Source organism: Chelonia mydas, chromosome 18, assembly GCF_015237465.2.
Source record: "Chelonia mydas isolate rCheMyd1 chromosome 18, rCheMyd1.pri.v2, whole genome shotgun sequence".
NCBI lineage: Eukaryota > Metazoa > Chordata > Testudines > Cheloniidae > Chelonia > Chelonia mydas.
The window spans coordinates 12,800,468-12,817,026 of record NC_051258.2 but is presented as its reverse complement, the minus strand read 5'-3'; the positions used below and the strand labels follow the sequence as shown (position 1 = coordinate 12,817,026).

Here is a 16,559-nt window from a genome sequence, read left to right as displayed (position 1 = left end):
AGTACCTCACTCACCTGGGTCTCTGTCAAGGCAGTAATGTCTTATGACAAGGGGTACACTTTTCATAAGGGCCTAAATCCCATTTTCAAAAGTAGGCTCCTAAGTCACTTGGCCCTTTTGATAACTTTACCCAGCAAGACCACACCAGAAAAAAACCTGATAACAGCAATTTGCATCTGTGTTGGCAGGCTCAGCAGAAAGGCCAATGACTCACTGGAGTGTGGAGATTCAAGGGAGGGCTAGTCAGAAGTGTCTGAGTGATTTAGGAGCACAATTCCCTGTTGACTTGCACTGGGAATTGTGCTTCTAAATTACCCAGGTGCTTCTGAAAATTCCAACCTACGGCAATTAAGTGCCCAACTCCCACTGAATTTCAGTGCTCCTAAGAAAATAGCCTAAATTTCCCTATAGAGGAGAGTCTCTCTGGGTCCTGGGTAAGGCACAATGGCAAAGGACAGCTTGTACCACTGTTGCTCATGTGGTACCTGTCCTGGGATTAACAGGATTTAATTCTCCTGGGCTGTTGATCTGATGCCTTTTACCAGCACTGAATTGACACCCCAGGGTTCCAAACATTACGTATATGTGGGCAGAATGTGCTTTCTAGCAAGGGTGATCGCAGCCATCTTATCCAACACGCTGGGAATTGAACTGGTGACCTCCAGAGAGAGAGACATGAGTTTCTACAGCTTGAGCTAAATAGTCAGGCTCAGTAGCCAAGCCTGTAACAGACTCATGTCCTCTGTTGATCGGGCACAGAAAGGGACCTGTAGTACAAGCTTACTAGTGGATTAAATGAGCACTTCGCAATCATTAATTAAATCTGACAACCCACATGTGAGGTAGGAAGAGATCATATTAACTGTATAGATCAGTACACTGACACACAGAGAAGTTAAGGGACTTGACCAAGGGCTCGCAGAGAGACAGTGGCAAAAGATAGGAATAGCACCCAGGAGTCATGGCTCCCCATTCTGGCCCTGTTCTAACTGCATCCCCAAGCGAAGAGCTCAGGACATTGTGATCCCAATGCACTCTTCTCTCTCAGTTGGTGGTACAGGCAGGCCTTTACCATGGCAACGAGATGCTCTGCAAGATGGTGTCAAGCGCCGAGGTGAATGTGTGTTCGGAGCCAGTGTGGAAACAGAGGCTGGATTTTGACATTAGCATCTGTGACCTGCCCCGCATGGCACGACTCTGCTTCGCCCTTTACGCTGTCATCGAGAAGGCCAAGAAGGCACGATCCACCAAGAAGAAATCCAAGAAAGCTGTAAGTGAGGCCCGGGAGGGGTTGGGGTGGGTGCTGGGCCAGTCTCACCAGCTCCGTATGGCAGCGGAAGCAGCATTGAGCTAAACACTTAGGACTCTTGCTGTTCAAAGAGGGAACTTCAGCCAATAGAAAAGCTGCTGCCGTGAAGGGCTGTCCCATTGCGACTGCTCTAAAGAGGTTGGGGAGTTCAGGAATGGCTACCGATACGATGGGCTGTCCCATTGCGACTGCTCCAAGGGGAGCAGGAAATTGGGGAATGGCTGCCATTATGATGGAGCTGTTCCATTGTAACTGCTCTGGGGAGGGAGGGGAGAGGAAGTTCAGTAACTTATTCTATATTTAACTGCAAAGAAAGGGGAATTATTTTTATTTCCCTTTCTCTGCATTCCAGGGCTTCCTCATTTGTAGCTGAGGTTAAAAGTCATTACATGATGGCTCTTCTCTATAGTAATGTCTTTCATGCAGACCCTGTGCATGGCTAGTTTACCGCCAAGGGAGTGGGGGAAGAGAACAAACTCTATAAGGAACTAGTTTACAGCCCATGAGGCGTGAGAACAAACCCTGTGCAGAGCTATTTTACAGCCAAGCGGAGGAGAGAACGAGGCATAAGCAGGGAGCAGAAAAGATGTGTTTTCAGGTGACATTTGAAATGGGTTGGACAGGCAGGGAAGCACAGACACATTTAGGGAGGCTGTTTGGTGCAAGCAACAGAAGGGAAGGCCCGTGGTGCTCAAATTCACTTTGCGAGCTCCTTTTGTTCTCACACCTTCATTGCCTGCACCCCAAAATGACCCTCCTGTGATCCCATCTCTCAGAATCCTCTGTCCCCCATATTCAAGGGTGCGTTATGCTATTTCAGCCCCAAGTGAGAAGACACAGGGTAAAGTCTGTTGTCCCACATGAGGCCAAGTGCAGCATTTACAGCCAGTGCACAGGAATGCGATAATTTTAATTCATAATATTATAGATCCAAAAGCATATTCTCTGCACCCAGGAATTGCACATTCCCTGGTACTATCTAGTCAGTAAACTTAATCCCTCCAGCTCTTTCCCTTTGGAAAGTTTTCTTAATGACCCCCAAAGGGCAAGAAACACTTTCATTTCTACCCAAATGCTTCGATTCTGTACAAAAGTTTGCAACCTCCATGAAAACATAGGCACAGTCCCGAAGCTAAGAACCAGAGGCATGCAGGGTTCATCAGGCTGCCTTTGCAAGAGGATCGAAAAGCAGAGGGTTGATGCTGTTTGATTATAAGGTCTTACTGTTGCCCCAATCCTGCAAGTGCCTCCTGGCAGATGGGACCCCTGTGCTTGCACAGAGCCATGTTGGCATTGATGGGGCTTCTTGCGGGCAGAATGGATTGATGCTAACAGGGTTCCGTGCAGGTGCAGGGGTCCCATTTGCATGGAGGCCTGAGACTGAAGCACTTTGAAGGAGAGACTGTTTTTTTTTTTAAGTGTGGGAACCAATGCCTAGCACAGTGGAGCCCCGATCCCTGAGTGAGGCCTCTGGGTGCTACCTCAGTACAAATAAAACCTGAGAGTCATTCAAATGCTGCAGTTCTGTGGATGTTCAAGAGGTGATATTCATCTTTAAGGCCATTGGGAAGAAATCTGGGCAGTTGGGTTAACTTAAATAACTCCAGTTTGGTTTGTTAAGCGCCAGTGTTGACACAAGTACGAATTGATATAAACTGTCCATCAACAAGTTTAGGCTTGAAATTGGCAAAGGTTTCTAACCATCAGAGGAGTGAAGTTCTGAAACAGCCTTCCAAGGGGAGGAGTGGGAGCAAAAGCCTAACTGGCTTCAAGGCTGAGCTTGATAAATTTATGGAGGGGATGGGATGATGAGACTCCGTACGATGGCATGTAGTTAATCTGCAACTGCTAGCAGCAAATATCTCCAAAGGCCGGTGATGGGACACTAGATACGGGGGGCTCTGAATTACTGCAGAGAATTCTTTCCCAGGTGTCTGGCTGGTGGGTCTTGCTCACATGCTCAGGCTCTAACTGATCACCATATTTGGGGTCGGGAAGGAATTTCCCCCTTGGTGAGATTGGCAGAGGCCCTGAGGCTTTTTTGCCTTCTTCTGCAGCATGGGGCACAGGTTACTTGCAGGATTATACTAGTGTAAATGATGGATTCTCTGTAACTCGAAGTCTTTAAACCATGATTTGAGGACTTCAGAAACTCAGCCAGAGGTTAGGGGTCTATTACAGAAGTGGAGGGGCGAGATTCTGTGGCCTGTGATGTGCAGGAGGGCAGACTAGATGATCATGATGGTCCCTTCTGACCTTAAAGACTATGAGTCTGAGCTGAATTGTTAGAGGCTCTTACCCATGTGCTTGTCCTGGTGATAGAAGGGAACCGGACTTTAGTGAGAGACTGCTGGTATCGGGAGGATGGGGCTTTGAATAGGCAGATTTGCCTGTGCATTTAGGTTGGGCTTTTCAAAGAAGTCCTTTAGGAGCCCAAATTTCATAGAATCGTAGGAGTGGAAGGGACCTTGAGAGGTCATCTAGTCCAGTCCCCTGCAGTCATAGCAGGACTAAGTAATATCTAGGCCATTGCTGAAATTCAGTGGGAACTGTATGCCCAATTTCTTTAAATTCTTTTGAAACTCCCAGCCTTGTACCACAACCTTTCCCGTTGTCTAGCATGGTCCCTGGTCAGCCTCTTGCTTGCTAATAGCATTGTAACTGTTCTGAGATGCAATGCATGAACTAGCTGGAGAGCGCCGTTGGTCTCTCTGGACTGTCCAGAAGCAAGAAGGTGAGGTTGAATCACTTACTACCAAGAAAAGAGGCGAACCTGCGTGCTTACAGGAATGAGTCAGATGACTAGTGTTTTTCTGGTTTGTTCTCTTTCCTCTTTGAGTCATGCCAAAGCTATTTCTGCCCTTACATAGAAGATGTTGAGTCATTGCTTTCTGGACCTTATCCACTAAGTATCTCACTTTGTGCTTTGGCAGCCTCCACCATGTGTTTTGATAGGGACTTTTGTTGTTGTTTGGCTTCTCATTATGGACTAGAAGCTAATGTTGCAAACGTGATCATGCTGAAGTTACCCAGAGTCTGACTAAATCAACAAAGGGGCTTGGAGATTGTGAGAGGTCAGTCAGAAGTGTTTCATGTTTAGTACTCTAGGGAAACAGCTGACTTCCCCGCCGCTCCCATGAATTAAAAATCCCTTTGCCAGGACTGCTAGAGAAGCCTTAGTGTTTTCTTGAGAATGAGTTAGTGGAAGGATGTAAAGGGCTTATCATGGCTCCTTTTAAATCTGATAGATGCCCCCTTTGTGTGTATGCGCACATTTCCACTGAAATATCCCTTTCTGGCTGTGCTGGTAATTTCATCTAAGATCTCTCCCCAGCTACCCTCTTGGGAGATCAGTTTCTGTGTGTGTTTTCTCTTAGACCGTGGAGGCTTCTGACAAGTCTTGCTTCATGCTGGTTCTGCCGTACTGACCAAACTGTTTTGTTGAAGAATTGAGTGCAAACAAACTCAGCTTGCCAATGGAATTCCAAGAAGGCAGTGCAGTCTAATGGGAAGAGCACCAGACTGCGACTCTAGGGAAGATGGGCTTTATTATTGGTTCTGCCACCATCTCTGTTCTGATTTCCCCTATCGGTAAAATGAGGTTATTTATACTTTGCCACCTTTTGCAAAGTGCTTTGAGATCTATGGGTGGAAAGTGCTAATTGTTATACTAAAGGATCAGCAATCTGTCCCTTCCCCCTTTATTAAACAATAACAATCCCCCTCTCCCCCTTGATCAGATATACCTGGCTTTATCTGCACAACCTGGTTTCTGAATCCATATTTACTGAATTGGTCCCTGTATTAAAGTGTCTTGGAGGGAACTGTAGAAATATACAAAGTAGCCAAGTGCAATGGTAAGAGATGCCAGCAGATCAAGGGACGTGATCGTTCCCCTCTATTCGTCATTGGTGAGGCCTCATCTGGAGTGCTGTGTCCAGTTTTGGGCCCCACACTACAAGAAGGATGTGGAAAAACTGGAAAATGTCCAGCGGAGGGCAACAAAAATGATTAGGGGACTGGAACACATGAGTTATGAGGAGAGGCTGAGAGAACTGGGATTGTTTAGTCTGCGGAAGAGAAGAATGAGGGGGGATTTGATAGCTGCTTTCAACTACCTGAAAGGGGGTTCCAAAGAGGATGGATCTAGACTGTTCTCAGTGGTAGCTGATGACAGAACGAGGAGTAATGGTCTCAAGTTGCAGTGGGGGAGGTTTAGGTTGGATATTAGGAAAAACTTTTTCACTAGGAGGGTGGTGAAGCACTGGAATGCGTTACCTAGGGAGGTGGTGGAATGTCCTTCCTTTGAAGTTTTTAAGGTCAGGCTTGACAAAGCCCTGGCTGGGATGATTTAGTTGGGGATCGGTCCTGCTTTGAGCAGGGGGTTGGACTAGATGACCTCCTGAGGTCCCTTCCAACCCTGATATTCTATGATTCTATGATAACTCCTACTCTAAAGTCCTTGCCATGTGTGATCACTTCCCACAAGTGTAGGCATTTCAGTCCCGTCCGTGTGGCCAAATTCCAACTCCAGTAACTACATTCTGCCTTCTTAAATTCCCCCTGCAGTTTCAAGTGGGTACAGTGCTCTTCTTGCCCTAAACTGAAGCATAATGTTCTACTTGCTGTTGAAAAACTGCTGGTTCCACCCCAGGGGTGGGTGCAATGGGTACTATATAGTGTTGGGTGTAATTTTACCTGCTCCAGGTGCTGGATGTGGAGATTTTTAGGGTTGTTGGGGGGCGGGGTTATTTCTTGATATTTTTGGGGGTGCTGTTTTGCTCTTGCTCCCTTGCTAACCCCCTCCTCTTCCCATCAGCCAGCTCCTGGCACCACACCTGGTTCAATCTCCCTGTTCCCCTTGCAGGACTGCCCAATAGCCTGGGTGAATGTCATGCTCTTTGACTACAAGGACCAGCTGAAAACAGGAGAGTGCTGCCTGCATATGTGGTCGTCGTTTCCAGGTACCAGGAACTACAGCTCTGGTCTCCTCCATTGGAGTGGGGACGGAACACAGGAAGGGCAAGGGCGGCATCTCCTATTAGCAGCACAGAAGGAGCAAGAGTTCTTGTATTTTACTGACACTCCCTCTGCCCGCTGGTGGGACTGTTATTAAGTCTCTGTGTTACAGTAGCACCTAGAGGCCCCACCCAGATCAGGGCCCCTTGTGCTGCGCGCTGGGTGCACATGTCATGAGAGACAGACTCTGCCCAGAGTGGCTCACAAGCTAGAGAGACAAGACACAGCAGGCTGGGAGGGGAAACAGGACACCGAGAACTGAGGAGACATGCCCTAGGCCAGACAGCAGGTCAGTGACAGAGCTGAGAATAGAACTTGGATCTCCTGAGTCCCAGTCCAGTGCCCTGTCTGCTGTGCCACACGGTGCCCTCCCATCTCCCTTCACTGAGCTTTGGGAATCCAGCCTGAGGATCTTTTTACTTTTTCAGATGAGAAAGGGGAGCTGTTGAACCCCATGGGCACAGTCCAGAGCAACCCCAACACGGAGAGCGCAGCAGCCCTGGTCATCTGCTTCCCCAGTGTCACACCCCATTCTGTGTATTACCCATCCTTCGAGCAGGTAAAGGGCAGGGCATCTCTCTGGATGGGTCACCTTGCTTCCTGGCCTATAGAACACAAAAGTTCTCAAGTGTCCCATAGAACAGCATAGCAGGGCTGGGTGCAGGTAGCTGGTTAATAAAGGCTGCCAAGGACTAACTGAAAGCTTTGTTCTTATCGCCACACACACTGGGGTAGGTCCAGCCTGTCAGTCAGTCCCATCTAAGCCCCAGAAAATCTGCTCCGCGTAGATGAGCATTTGTCCGCAGACTGATTTACGAGCTTTGCAAGCTGTGGTGGAAAGCGAGCTCTGCCTGCATTTCAGCAGGGTCAGAACTTTGGGCTTCCTCTGTTGACAACCTCAGATTATCTGAAGTGGCTTTGTTCAAAAAGGAAGAGTTTCCCTATCACTAGTGGAAGCTTGTTAATGCAAAACTGCCTGATTCCAAATGAGGGTAAAATTTCAGATGGACAGTTGCAAGTCAGGAGTGAAGGGCCCAGAATTCTGCAGTGTTTACCGAAGGGCAGGTTTCTGAAAAGGCCTGTCTTGGCGTGAGGTTTGTGGAAAGGAGGGAAGAGACACGTAAGGGAAAATGAGCTTTGTGAGAGAGCTCCCAGCTGGCCAGCACTCACCGATAACTGAAAATGTGGTATGAGAAAGCTACATCTATTGCTCATTTCCATTGACCAGACATCTGGAGTGGAAACAGCTTCAGGAGAGGCTGTGTCCATTCCAGAAAAGGAAGCGGGAATTCTGCTCTTGCTGGAAGAGATTGATAATTCCCTGCACACATGTCCATAACCGACTGTGTCACCACACGTGGCAGCTTGTACAAAACCATCTGCTTGGCTGGAGCATTTCCAAGAATCCATCACTCTGTTGTTGCTCTGGAGGGAATGGCTTGTGTTATCTTGGACATCACTGGGCGTGGCTGTGCCTCACATCTCTGCGATCGTTGACAGGCGTGCCATTCTCATAGAGGGACTCGAACCCTTGGCTTGCATGATTGCCCATTTCTCTGCCTGCTACTTTCTGCTTGGTATAGTGACCCCTGGTGGTGAGAGCAGAACTGCATGGCTGATCACTACACACTCTCCTGCTGCTGAACTGTCAGCAGGGCGTGATTCTGCTCTGGAGGGCTTGGGAACTCGCTGGGCTCTCATGAAGTGTAGGTGAAGAGCGGGTTCCCCGGTGGGCATAAAGGGGAGGTGGGCCGTGAAGAAGATGAAGGCAGATGCTTCACTTAGCCTGTATTTGTATTGCAGCTGTTGGAGTTGGGGAGGAATGGAGAGTACACCCGTGCCGTACCAGAGGATCTAGAGGAGGTAAGTGTCTGGCATCATCCAGCAACCTGCTGTCAGGTCTGACAGGCCCTCCCTAAGGAACTACACATATAGGACTCCGTGGGTGCTTTTTCTGGGAGACCCGCCCCCTACCCCATCCTCACCCAGCTGCCCTCAGCTCTGCATGGGCCTGGTTTTCCTGGCAGAGGGCCCCCACAAGCTTTGTCCTATGTCCACCCTGGCTCCTTTCCCCACTTGGGTTGTGCACCCTAATAGTTCCCCCTGGGGCCCAGCCTTGCAGCATCTCCCAGGGAATGGAGCGAACTGCGAGGCCATTTCAAATTCAGACTGAGCCCCATATGTTCCTGTGAGCAGAAGCAGCAGCTGAGGGAGATCCTGGAGCGGAGGAGCCACACCGAACTCTACGAGCATGAGAAGGACCTGGTGTGGAAGATGAGGTACGAGATCCGGGACCAGTACCCAGAGGCCTTGGCAAAGCTCCTCATCATCACCAAGTGGAACAAACATGAGGATGTTGCCCAGGTGAGGCTGGGGCGGGTGAGGGCCATGGGTCAAGCAGCCAGCCCAGATAATGGACTTCGGGGACCCCAGCTGGGAAGCGGGACAGTGTGCAGCTGCTTTTGTCTTCCATTTTCCATTGGCCTTTGCTCTGTGCACAGGCGCGTTGCGGTGTCCTCAGCCCCTTCAGGTCCTGAGATCCCAGAGCTTGTGGATTCTGTTACGGTGCAGGCAATATATGCTGTAGGGCTTTTGGTTTGGGACTTGAGGAGCTGGCTCCTGTTTCCGTTGGGTCCAATGAGACATTGTCCCCCCCGCAGTTGTGGTGAACTCCCCTGAACCATCTCTGACAAAGTCAAGGTTCTGCTGTGTTCTGGGCTTTGCAGTCTCTGGGCGCTATACAAGACACAGATGAAAACTGTCCTTGCCCCCCAAGAGCATACACAGCTGCCGAGGCCAAAACTAATGCAACCTTGTCAGTTAGCAAAGTGTTCCAGGCTCAAGGCCTGGCTCCTTGCATCAGTCTCTCTCGATGGCCATTGTCTCCTCTTCCTTTCTGACTACTTGTTCCACATCTCGTTCTTGCCCCCGCAGATGATCTCCCTGCTCCAGTCCTGGCCGGAGCTGCCTGTCCTGAATGCCCTGGAGCTGCTGGATTTTAGCTTCCCGGATCGCTATGTTGGTTCCTTCACGATCAACTCATTAAAAAAGCTGACGTAAGTACACACCATGGCGGGGAAGCTGTTGCGCTGCTTTCTGATTGGCTGGAGGGTGGCAGAGGAGGATTATGGGCAAATGCTTGAGCCTCTTCTGTACATATAAGTACAATTGATGCAGCCAGGGTGATGTCGTCTTTGATCTTCCTTTTCCTTCCCCAGAGATGATGAATTGTTCCAGTATCTGCTGCAGCTCGTCCAGGTGCTCAAGTATGAATCCTACTTAGACTGTGAATTAACCAAGTTCCTATTGGACAGAGCTTTAGCCAATCGCAAAATAGGACACTTTCTGTTTTGGCATCTCAGGTAAGGAGCAACCTTATTTCATTCTCTGCCTGGGTAACCAAGTAAAACCAGCCTTTACTGAAATCCTGATTGCACAGGAGTGTGTGTATGTGAGAGAGAAAGAGGGGGACTGGGTTTAATACATGTATTGAAAGGCTATTGATAAGTCTTACCCAGTCTCTTTCAGTTGAAGTATTTCTATGGTTGTGAGACTTCCAGGAGTGCAGTTCTGACTCTGAAAGTGACTGTCAAAATGGCATCCCAGGGTCCTCTGTGTATTTCTTCTCTTGCTGATTCCATATCAAATGGGACTCATTTGACAAGTAAAAAGATGTTGAGTACAATTTTGAAAAGTACCTTAGTGATTTGGGAGCTTAAGACAGGTTGATGTCCCAGAGCACTGAGGCTTCTAAGTCAATTTATGTGCTTTTCACAGTTTTACTTGTTGTTTCTAACTGCCAGCCTGGCAAACTCACCCTGGAATCTGAGAGACAAGATGGTGGCATATATTTTTAGACTCCAGATTGCTGAGATTCTAAACATTCTGGGACAGACCAGGCCTGATCCACACCCAAAGTTGCACTAGTTTAACAAGAGGTATGATGTTCCGCACACAGGGTTTAACTAAGTCAGTGCGACACACTTTCATTGGTTTAACTCTGGCTTGTGTCAGTTTAGCTTGCACCTGTAATGTGTGTTGGTGATCCTGATATAAAAGTTGCATTTTCAGGGTGCGCTTTCCCTCCTCCTCCTCTCTCCGCTCCCCATGAAGCCTTAGACACATCTCAGTGTATGCCCAGATTTGGTGACTGGGGGATGCTTCCATTGGGTGCCCTACAGGGGCCTGCTTTTCAGAAGGCAGGTGCTCAGCGCTTTCTGAAAATCACGCTCCTTTAAGATGTCTCAGGCTGGGCACCCGGGATCAGCAGTCGCTTCTGAAAATGTGGATTCAGGCTCCTCCAGGCAAGAACACTGAGGTGGTTCTCAAAAGGAATGCTTAACAAGTCAGTCATCCAGTAAGAAGGCTCGTGGCTTCAGACAATGGAGTTTTCTTTCGAACCCTCTGGGTTTTTTTTTTTCTCTGTTACATAAAAAGAATCTAAATGGAGCCATTAATAATATTTTTCATGTGCTGGTGTGAACAAGAGAACAAGTCACTAGCTACAGAGAGTCAGGCTGGCTTTAATCTCCCTTTCTCTATAGGTCAGAGATGCACGTCCCTGCAGTCGCCCTCAGGTTTGGCCTGATTTTGGAGGCCTATTGCAGAGGCAGCAACTACCATATGAAAGTTCTAATGAAGCAGGTAAGGGCTGCTCTGAGGCAGGAGGCCGACCGTCCCCTGCTCACAGCCATGTCGTCTGTTAGTGTTTAAAGATTTATTTGCATTGCTGTAGTGCCTTGGAGCCTTAGTCACAGACTCATAGACTTTAAGGCCAGAACGGACCATTGTGATCATCTAGTCTGTCGTCCTGCACGTTGCGGTCCTCCACAGAACCTCACCCACTCCTGACATAAGCCCCTAACCTCTGGCTGAGTTACTGAATCCTCAAATCACAATTTAAAGACATTGTTACAGAGAATCCACCCATTTACACTAGTTTAAATCTGCAGGTGACCCAGGCCCCACGCTGCAGGGGAAGGCGAAAAACCCCAGGGTCTCTGCCAATCTTACCTGGGGGGAAATTCCTTCCCGACCCCAAATATGGCGATCAGTTAGATCCTGAGCATGTGGGCAAGACCCACCAGCCAGACACCTGGGAAACAGTTTTCTCTAGTAATTCAGAGCCCTCCTCATCTAGTGTCCCATCACCGGCCGTTGGAGATATTTGCTGCTAGCAGTCGCAGATCAGCTACATGCCATCATAGGCAGTCCCACCGTACCATCCCCTCGATAAACTTATCACGCTCAGTCTTGAAGTTAGTTAGATGTTTTGCCCCTCACTGCTCCCCTTGGAAGGCTGTTCTGAACCTTCATTCAGAGGATGGTTAGAAACCTTCATCTAATTTCAAGCTTAAACTTGTTGATGCCCAGTTTATATCCATTTGTTCTTGTGCTAACGTTGGCGCTTAACTTAATTAACAATTCTCTCTCCCTGGTATTTATCCCTCTGATATATTTATAAAGAGCAATCCTATCTCCCCTCAGCCTTCGTTCGGTTAGGCTAAACAAGCCAAGCTCTTTGTCTCCTCTTATAAGGTAGGTTTCAGAGTAACAGCCGTGTTAGTCTGTATTCGCAAAAAGAAAAGGAGTACTTGTGGCACCTTAGAGACTAACCAATTTATTTGAGCATGAGCTTTCGTGAGCTACAGCTCACTTCATCGGATGCATCAAGTACTCCTTTTCTTCTTATAAGGTAGGCTTTCCGTTCCTCAGATCATCCTAGGAGCCCTTCTCTGCACTGGTTCCAGTTTGAATTAATCTTAAACATGGGACACCAGAACTGCACACAGTATTCCAGATGAGGTCTCACCAGTGCCTTGTATAATGGGACTAACACTTCCCTGTCTCCACTGGAAATACTTCACCTGATGTGTCCTAGGACTGCATTAGCCTTTTTCGCAGCTGCATCACCCTGGCGGCTCTCTGGCTTATAGTCATCCTGTGATCAACAAATACACCCAGGTTTTCTCCTTCTCTGTCGCTTCCAACTGATACATCCCCAGCCTGGAGCCCATTGTATTAGGCGCTGTGCAGACACCGAGCAAAAGGATGGTCCCTGCCCCCAGGGACTTAGTCTGGATAACTAACTAACATCAGACTGACAGCGATAATTCTTTTCTTTATGGGGTATTCGACCCAGACTTCCCCTTCATGTGCAGTTTTGCTCACATCCTTCCCCACCACACACACAATCCGAGGTTTAGAAGTGAAGCTGCTCTTCTTCCAGCTGGGTTGGTCCAGAATGGATAGGACTTTTTGCAGACCAGCAGTACAGTGCAATGCAGTGTTCACTAGTGAGGACTGAGTCCGATCTCCTGTGTCAGTTCCTGGTTCTGCTGTTGTCTCACTGTCTGATTTAGGGCCATGACTTTCTGTGCTTCACTTTCCCCAGGTTGGGATTATTTAAGCACTTGAGAAATCTGGGTTTCAGTCATTGGCTGACAGGGGCTGTAAAAGTGCAAAGCATTATCTGTGACTGTTAGACACAGCTGTCCCAGGAGTGGGCATGTGACTGTGATATCCAGGGCATAGGCCAAATCCAAGATGTGATTGAAAATCACTTACCACTCTGGTGACCTACGGCATAAACTTCAGCTCCTGAGAGGCGCTTGCGCACAGCCAGAAGCCCTCAGTTATACTGCAGGATAAAGACATGTTAAATTCCCCCCCCTCCCGCACCCCCAGCAGCAGGTTTGGTAACTTCCCCTCAGCAGAGAGCGATGGGGCACTGCCCTCTTGGCTGGTGCTCTGATGAAGCTGCATTGTTCAGTTCATGGTGAACACGGAATTGTTTGTTTGTTTAAATTCTGGATGAAATGATAGTGCTTATGAGAGAGGAAGGGGGGTGCAGGGCACAAGCCTAGGACTTGGGAGACCTGGATTCAAGTGACCTCGGGCAAGCCACTTAGCTTTGCTGTGCCTCAGTTCCCCATCTGTAACATGGGGATAATAGCGCTGCCGTCCCTCCGGGGCTGTGCTGAGGATCAATACGCTAAAGACTGCGAGGTGCTCAGGTACTATGGTGATGGGCCATGGAAGTACCTTAGATAAAGAGGAAGAGATAAATTAGAAGGACCCATAGGATTGTCAGCAAAACTAGCCAATGCATGTCAATCTTGATCCACAGCACATGTGTTGTTCCAGTTCTGGGACCCCTACACAGCTCTGCCAGAGCACTTCATGGCTAACCCACAGCCCCCTCTCTTATTGCAGTCCTGGGCCTCTACACTAACCCGCTATTTTAGGGCTGAGTCCCTCCCCTGCTTTGCCAACATAAGCTCACTCCTGACCTGCAGACTGTCCTGCTATTCAAGTTCTGGAGATGCGGTGTCTAGCCAGTGTTCACTACGGGGAGACAAGAATGAAGCCAGCAGTATGTTCCCATGTGGCCCTATAAGCAGGGTTTCTTACTTTAATTTTTTTCCTCTGTCTGTGTCAGGGGGAAGCACTTAATAAAATGAAAGCCTTGAATGACTTCATTAAAGTGAGCTCTCAGAAGGCCACCAAACCACAAGCCAAGGAGATGATGCATGTGTGCATGAAGCAGGAGACCTATCTCGAGGCACTTTCCAATCTCCAGTGCCCTCTGAACCCCACCATTATTCTTGCTGAAGTTTGGTAAGGAGGATTGGTGCTCCATGCCCTTAACTGCCATGTGGTTTTTGCATTACTGTTTGGTGGAAGAGCCTAGATCACTGGCTTTCCTGATCTCTTCCTCCTCGCCATGCTAGTCACTTGTCTGTTAAGAGCATTTGCAGCTGGTTTTGCATATGAGGCTCCACTTCCCATGTCTGAGCGGGAAGAGACCCTGACTGACGAAAGGTTTCTTCCCTTTCTCTAGTGTGGATCAATGTACTTTTATGGACTCCAAGATGAAGCCATTGTGGATTGTGTTTAATAACGAAGAAGAAGGTGGAGGGGGAGTGGGCATCATTTTCAAAAATGGAGACGGTAAGTCCTACGAGTTCTGTACCTCTGATCGCCAGGGAGCATTAATAGATATAAAACATTAACGTGCAGTAAATGGGCTGGGGCTTGGTCTCTGAACCGTGTATCATTGTTAGGTAAGGAGACTGCGGCTTTGACACCAGGATTTCCGATGGAGATCTAACAGGCTCTTATCTAAATAGTCACCAGGCACAGCTCTGTCATTCAGACTTTCTTGTAGCTCTGTAGCCCCAGTCGCTGTAAGGAATGAGGCTGGAGCTGCGTGGGAGCCCTAGGCTCTCATAGCAGGAGTCACTGCTGGGAATGGGGAAGGAGTGCTGGGACTGGAAGAGCTTTCAGGTACTCCTATCCCAGCCTCTGCCAGTAGGAATTGCTGTAGCAAGGGGGTTCCCGCCATAGTGCATTTTGGCTCACTGAGGCTCAGTGATACCTGTATTCAGAGAGAGGCTTTCTGAAATGCCCCAGACAGAGCCATGGGAACAGAGCCAGTGGCAAAATGAAATGCAATAGACAAACCTGTCCCGCTCCGGGGAGAGGGAAGGCATCTAACACTGCCAGGCCCAGTTGCGGTGACAGTGGGAAACTCTGCTGAATGCAGGTGCCTCCTAGTGGTCAGCTATAGAAAGTGAGAAGTATGGCAAATGCATCTTCCATATGCCTGTGCTCTCAAGAAAGCATTTGCTGAAGCTGAGCAGGAGGAGGGGAAAATGAGAGAAGTAGAATTCTGTCTTCATTTGTAACATCTGACCAGATCTCCGTCAGGACATGCTGACTCTGCAGATGATCCAGCTGATGGACGTACTATGGAAGCAGGAGGGTTTGGACCTGAGGTGAGTCACTTGTGCTGTAGCAGTGATAGTTTGCATTTGGACCGAATCACTTTGTCAGTCATCCTATATTGCCCTACCAGGGAAAGGCCGAGACAAAGCCTCTGTGCCCGAGTCTGTGTGGAGTGGGTTGTTTCAGGGGGAGGTAAGAGCAGAGGTATGATTGGGCGAGGGAGAAAGAACTTAAATGTCTGATATTGCAGCTGAAATCACAGTAGACGTGGGCTGATTGGGTCACAGCGGTGCCTAGAGGGAACCAGTGGGGCTGCTCTTACACATGAAACCAGCTGCTAGCCCTATTTAGGGGGCTAATGAGGGAGGGTGGATGGAGGAGGCAGAAGAACTGCAGCTCCTGCTCCCCTCCTACTTACCCCAAGAACCAAAGGGAACTCCTCCAGCTCCGTGTCCCATCACCTCTTTCCATCATTACTACAGTTATCGGCCCTGACATTCAGCATCGGCACGAGTAATGGTCAGATAGGGCACAGAACGTTGGGCCGCCTCAGCTTTATTTGAAGCTCTGCCACTGCGTCGCGGTGAAGCCTTGGGCAAGTCACCCTGCTTCTTTGTACCTCCCTTTGCCCTTGCCCATCTTTAAAATTGTGCAGGGGGGGTACGTGTAATGAAACTGACTGGCCTCCCAGGAGGGTTATGACAAGGCCTAGTGGATGTCTGTAACGTGCTTAAAGAGGCTCAGAGTAAAGGTGCTAGATGAGGGCAAAATATTTATTGTTTAACCTGGGCCTTCAGGTGAGCACCTCTTTCTTCTGTACACCCGGTCCTCCAGGGTGCAGCCTGCCCTCAGCTCCCTTGGGAGTCATTGGAAGTCGAGGCGCTTGGCACCTTTGTACACTGATGCTTGTTACTGGCTGAGTACCCTTGGGATTTGCAGAGGTCCCTGGTTGCTGTGTGTGAAGTTTAGGTGAAGTCCCCCCTTCCCGCCCCCGGATTTAACCCAGCAAATCCCCTTTGTAAAGTGGAGGATGGGGAATCCCAAAGAAAAGCCAAGCCAATGCTGTGCGAGGTCTCAATGGAAGGGGTTTCTCTCATCTCTGCAGGATGACCCCTTATGGCTGCCTCTCCACAGGCGACAAAACGGGGCTGATCGAAGTCGTCATGCACTCGGACACCATTGCCAACATCCAGCTGAACAAGAGCAACATGGCAGCCACTGCAGCCTTCAACAAGGATGCGCTGCTGAACTGGCTAAAATCCAAGAACCCAGGGTAGGTGGTACTGTGCTCACTGCAGCTTCAGGCTTCCTTCCAACTGGAGACGCATTCTGGTGCTTTGCCCTGTTGTCCTCTCCCCTCTTCGGTTCCTTCTGATTTCCAAGCCATTCAGGAACAATTGGGAGTGCATGCTGCATCCCTGGGCTATAGCTTCATTCTCATGCCTGTGTCCTTCCCCGATACACCAGCAAGCATCCCGTGTGTACAGCTGGGTCTTGGAAA

The 16,559-nt window shown here is 48.9% G+C and overlaps 1 protein-coding gene across 4 annotated transcripts in view; it reads left to right on the top strand.

The window, feature by feature from the left end:
* The window catches only part of PIK3CD (phosphatidylinositol-4,5-bisphosphate 3-kinase catalytic subunit delta), a 66,224-nt gene that overhangs the window by 43,088 nt on the left and 6,577 nt on the right, over positions 1-16,559 (top strand). For all 4 annotated transcript variants that reach the window (XM_037881471.2, XM_037881470.2, XM_043531591.1 and 1 more), the window contains 12 exons: positions 1,049-1,270; positions 6,177-6,273; positions 6,757-6,887; positions 8,132-8,191; positions 8,525-8,692; positions 9,263-9,384; positions 9,547-9,690; positions 10,873-10,972; positions 13,770-13,948; positions 14,172-14,281; positions 15,030-15,108; positions 16,164-16,331. In XM_037881471.2, the coding sequence (XP_037737399.1) occupies positions 1,049-1,270; positions 6,177-6,273; positions 6,757-6,887; positions 8,132-8,191; positions 8,525-8,692; positions 9,263-9,384; positions 9,547-9,690; positions 10,873-10,972; positions 13,770-13,948; positions 14,172-14,281; positions 15,030-15,108; positions 16,164-16,331 (1,580 nt within the window). The remainder of the gene's footprint in view (positions 1-1,048; positions 1,271-6,176; positions 6,274-6,756; positions 6,888-8,131; positions 8,192-8,524; positions 8,693-9,262; positions 9,385-9,546; positions 9,691-10,872; positions 10,973-13,769; positions 13,949-14,171; positions 14,282-15,029; positions 15,109-16,163; positions 16,332-16,559) is intronic.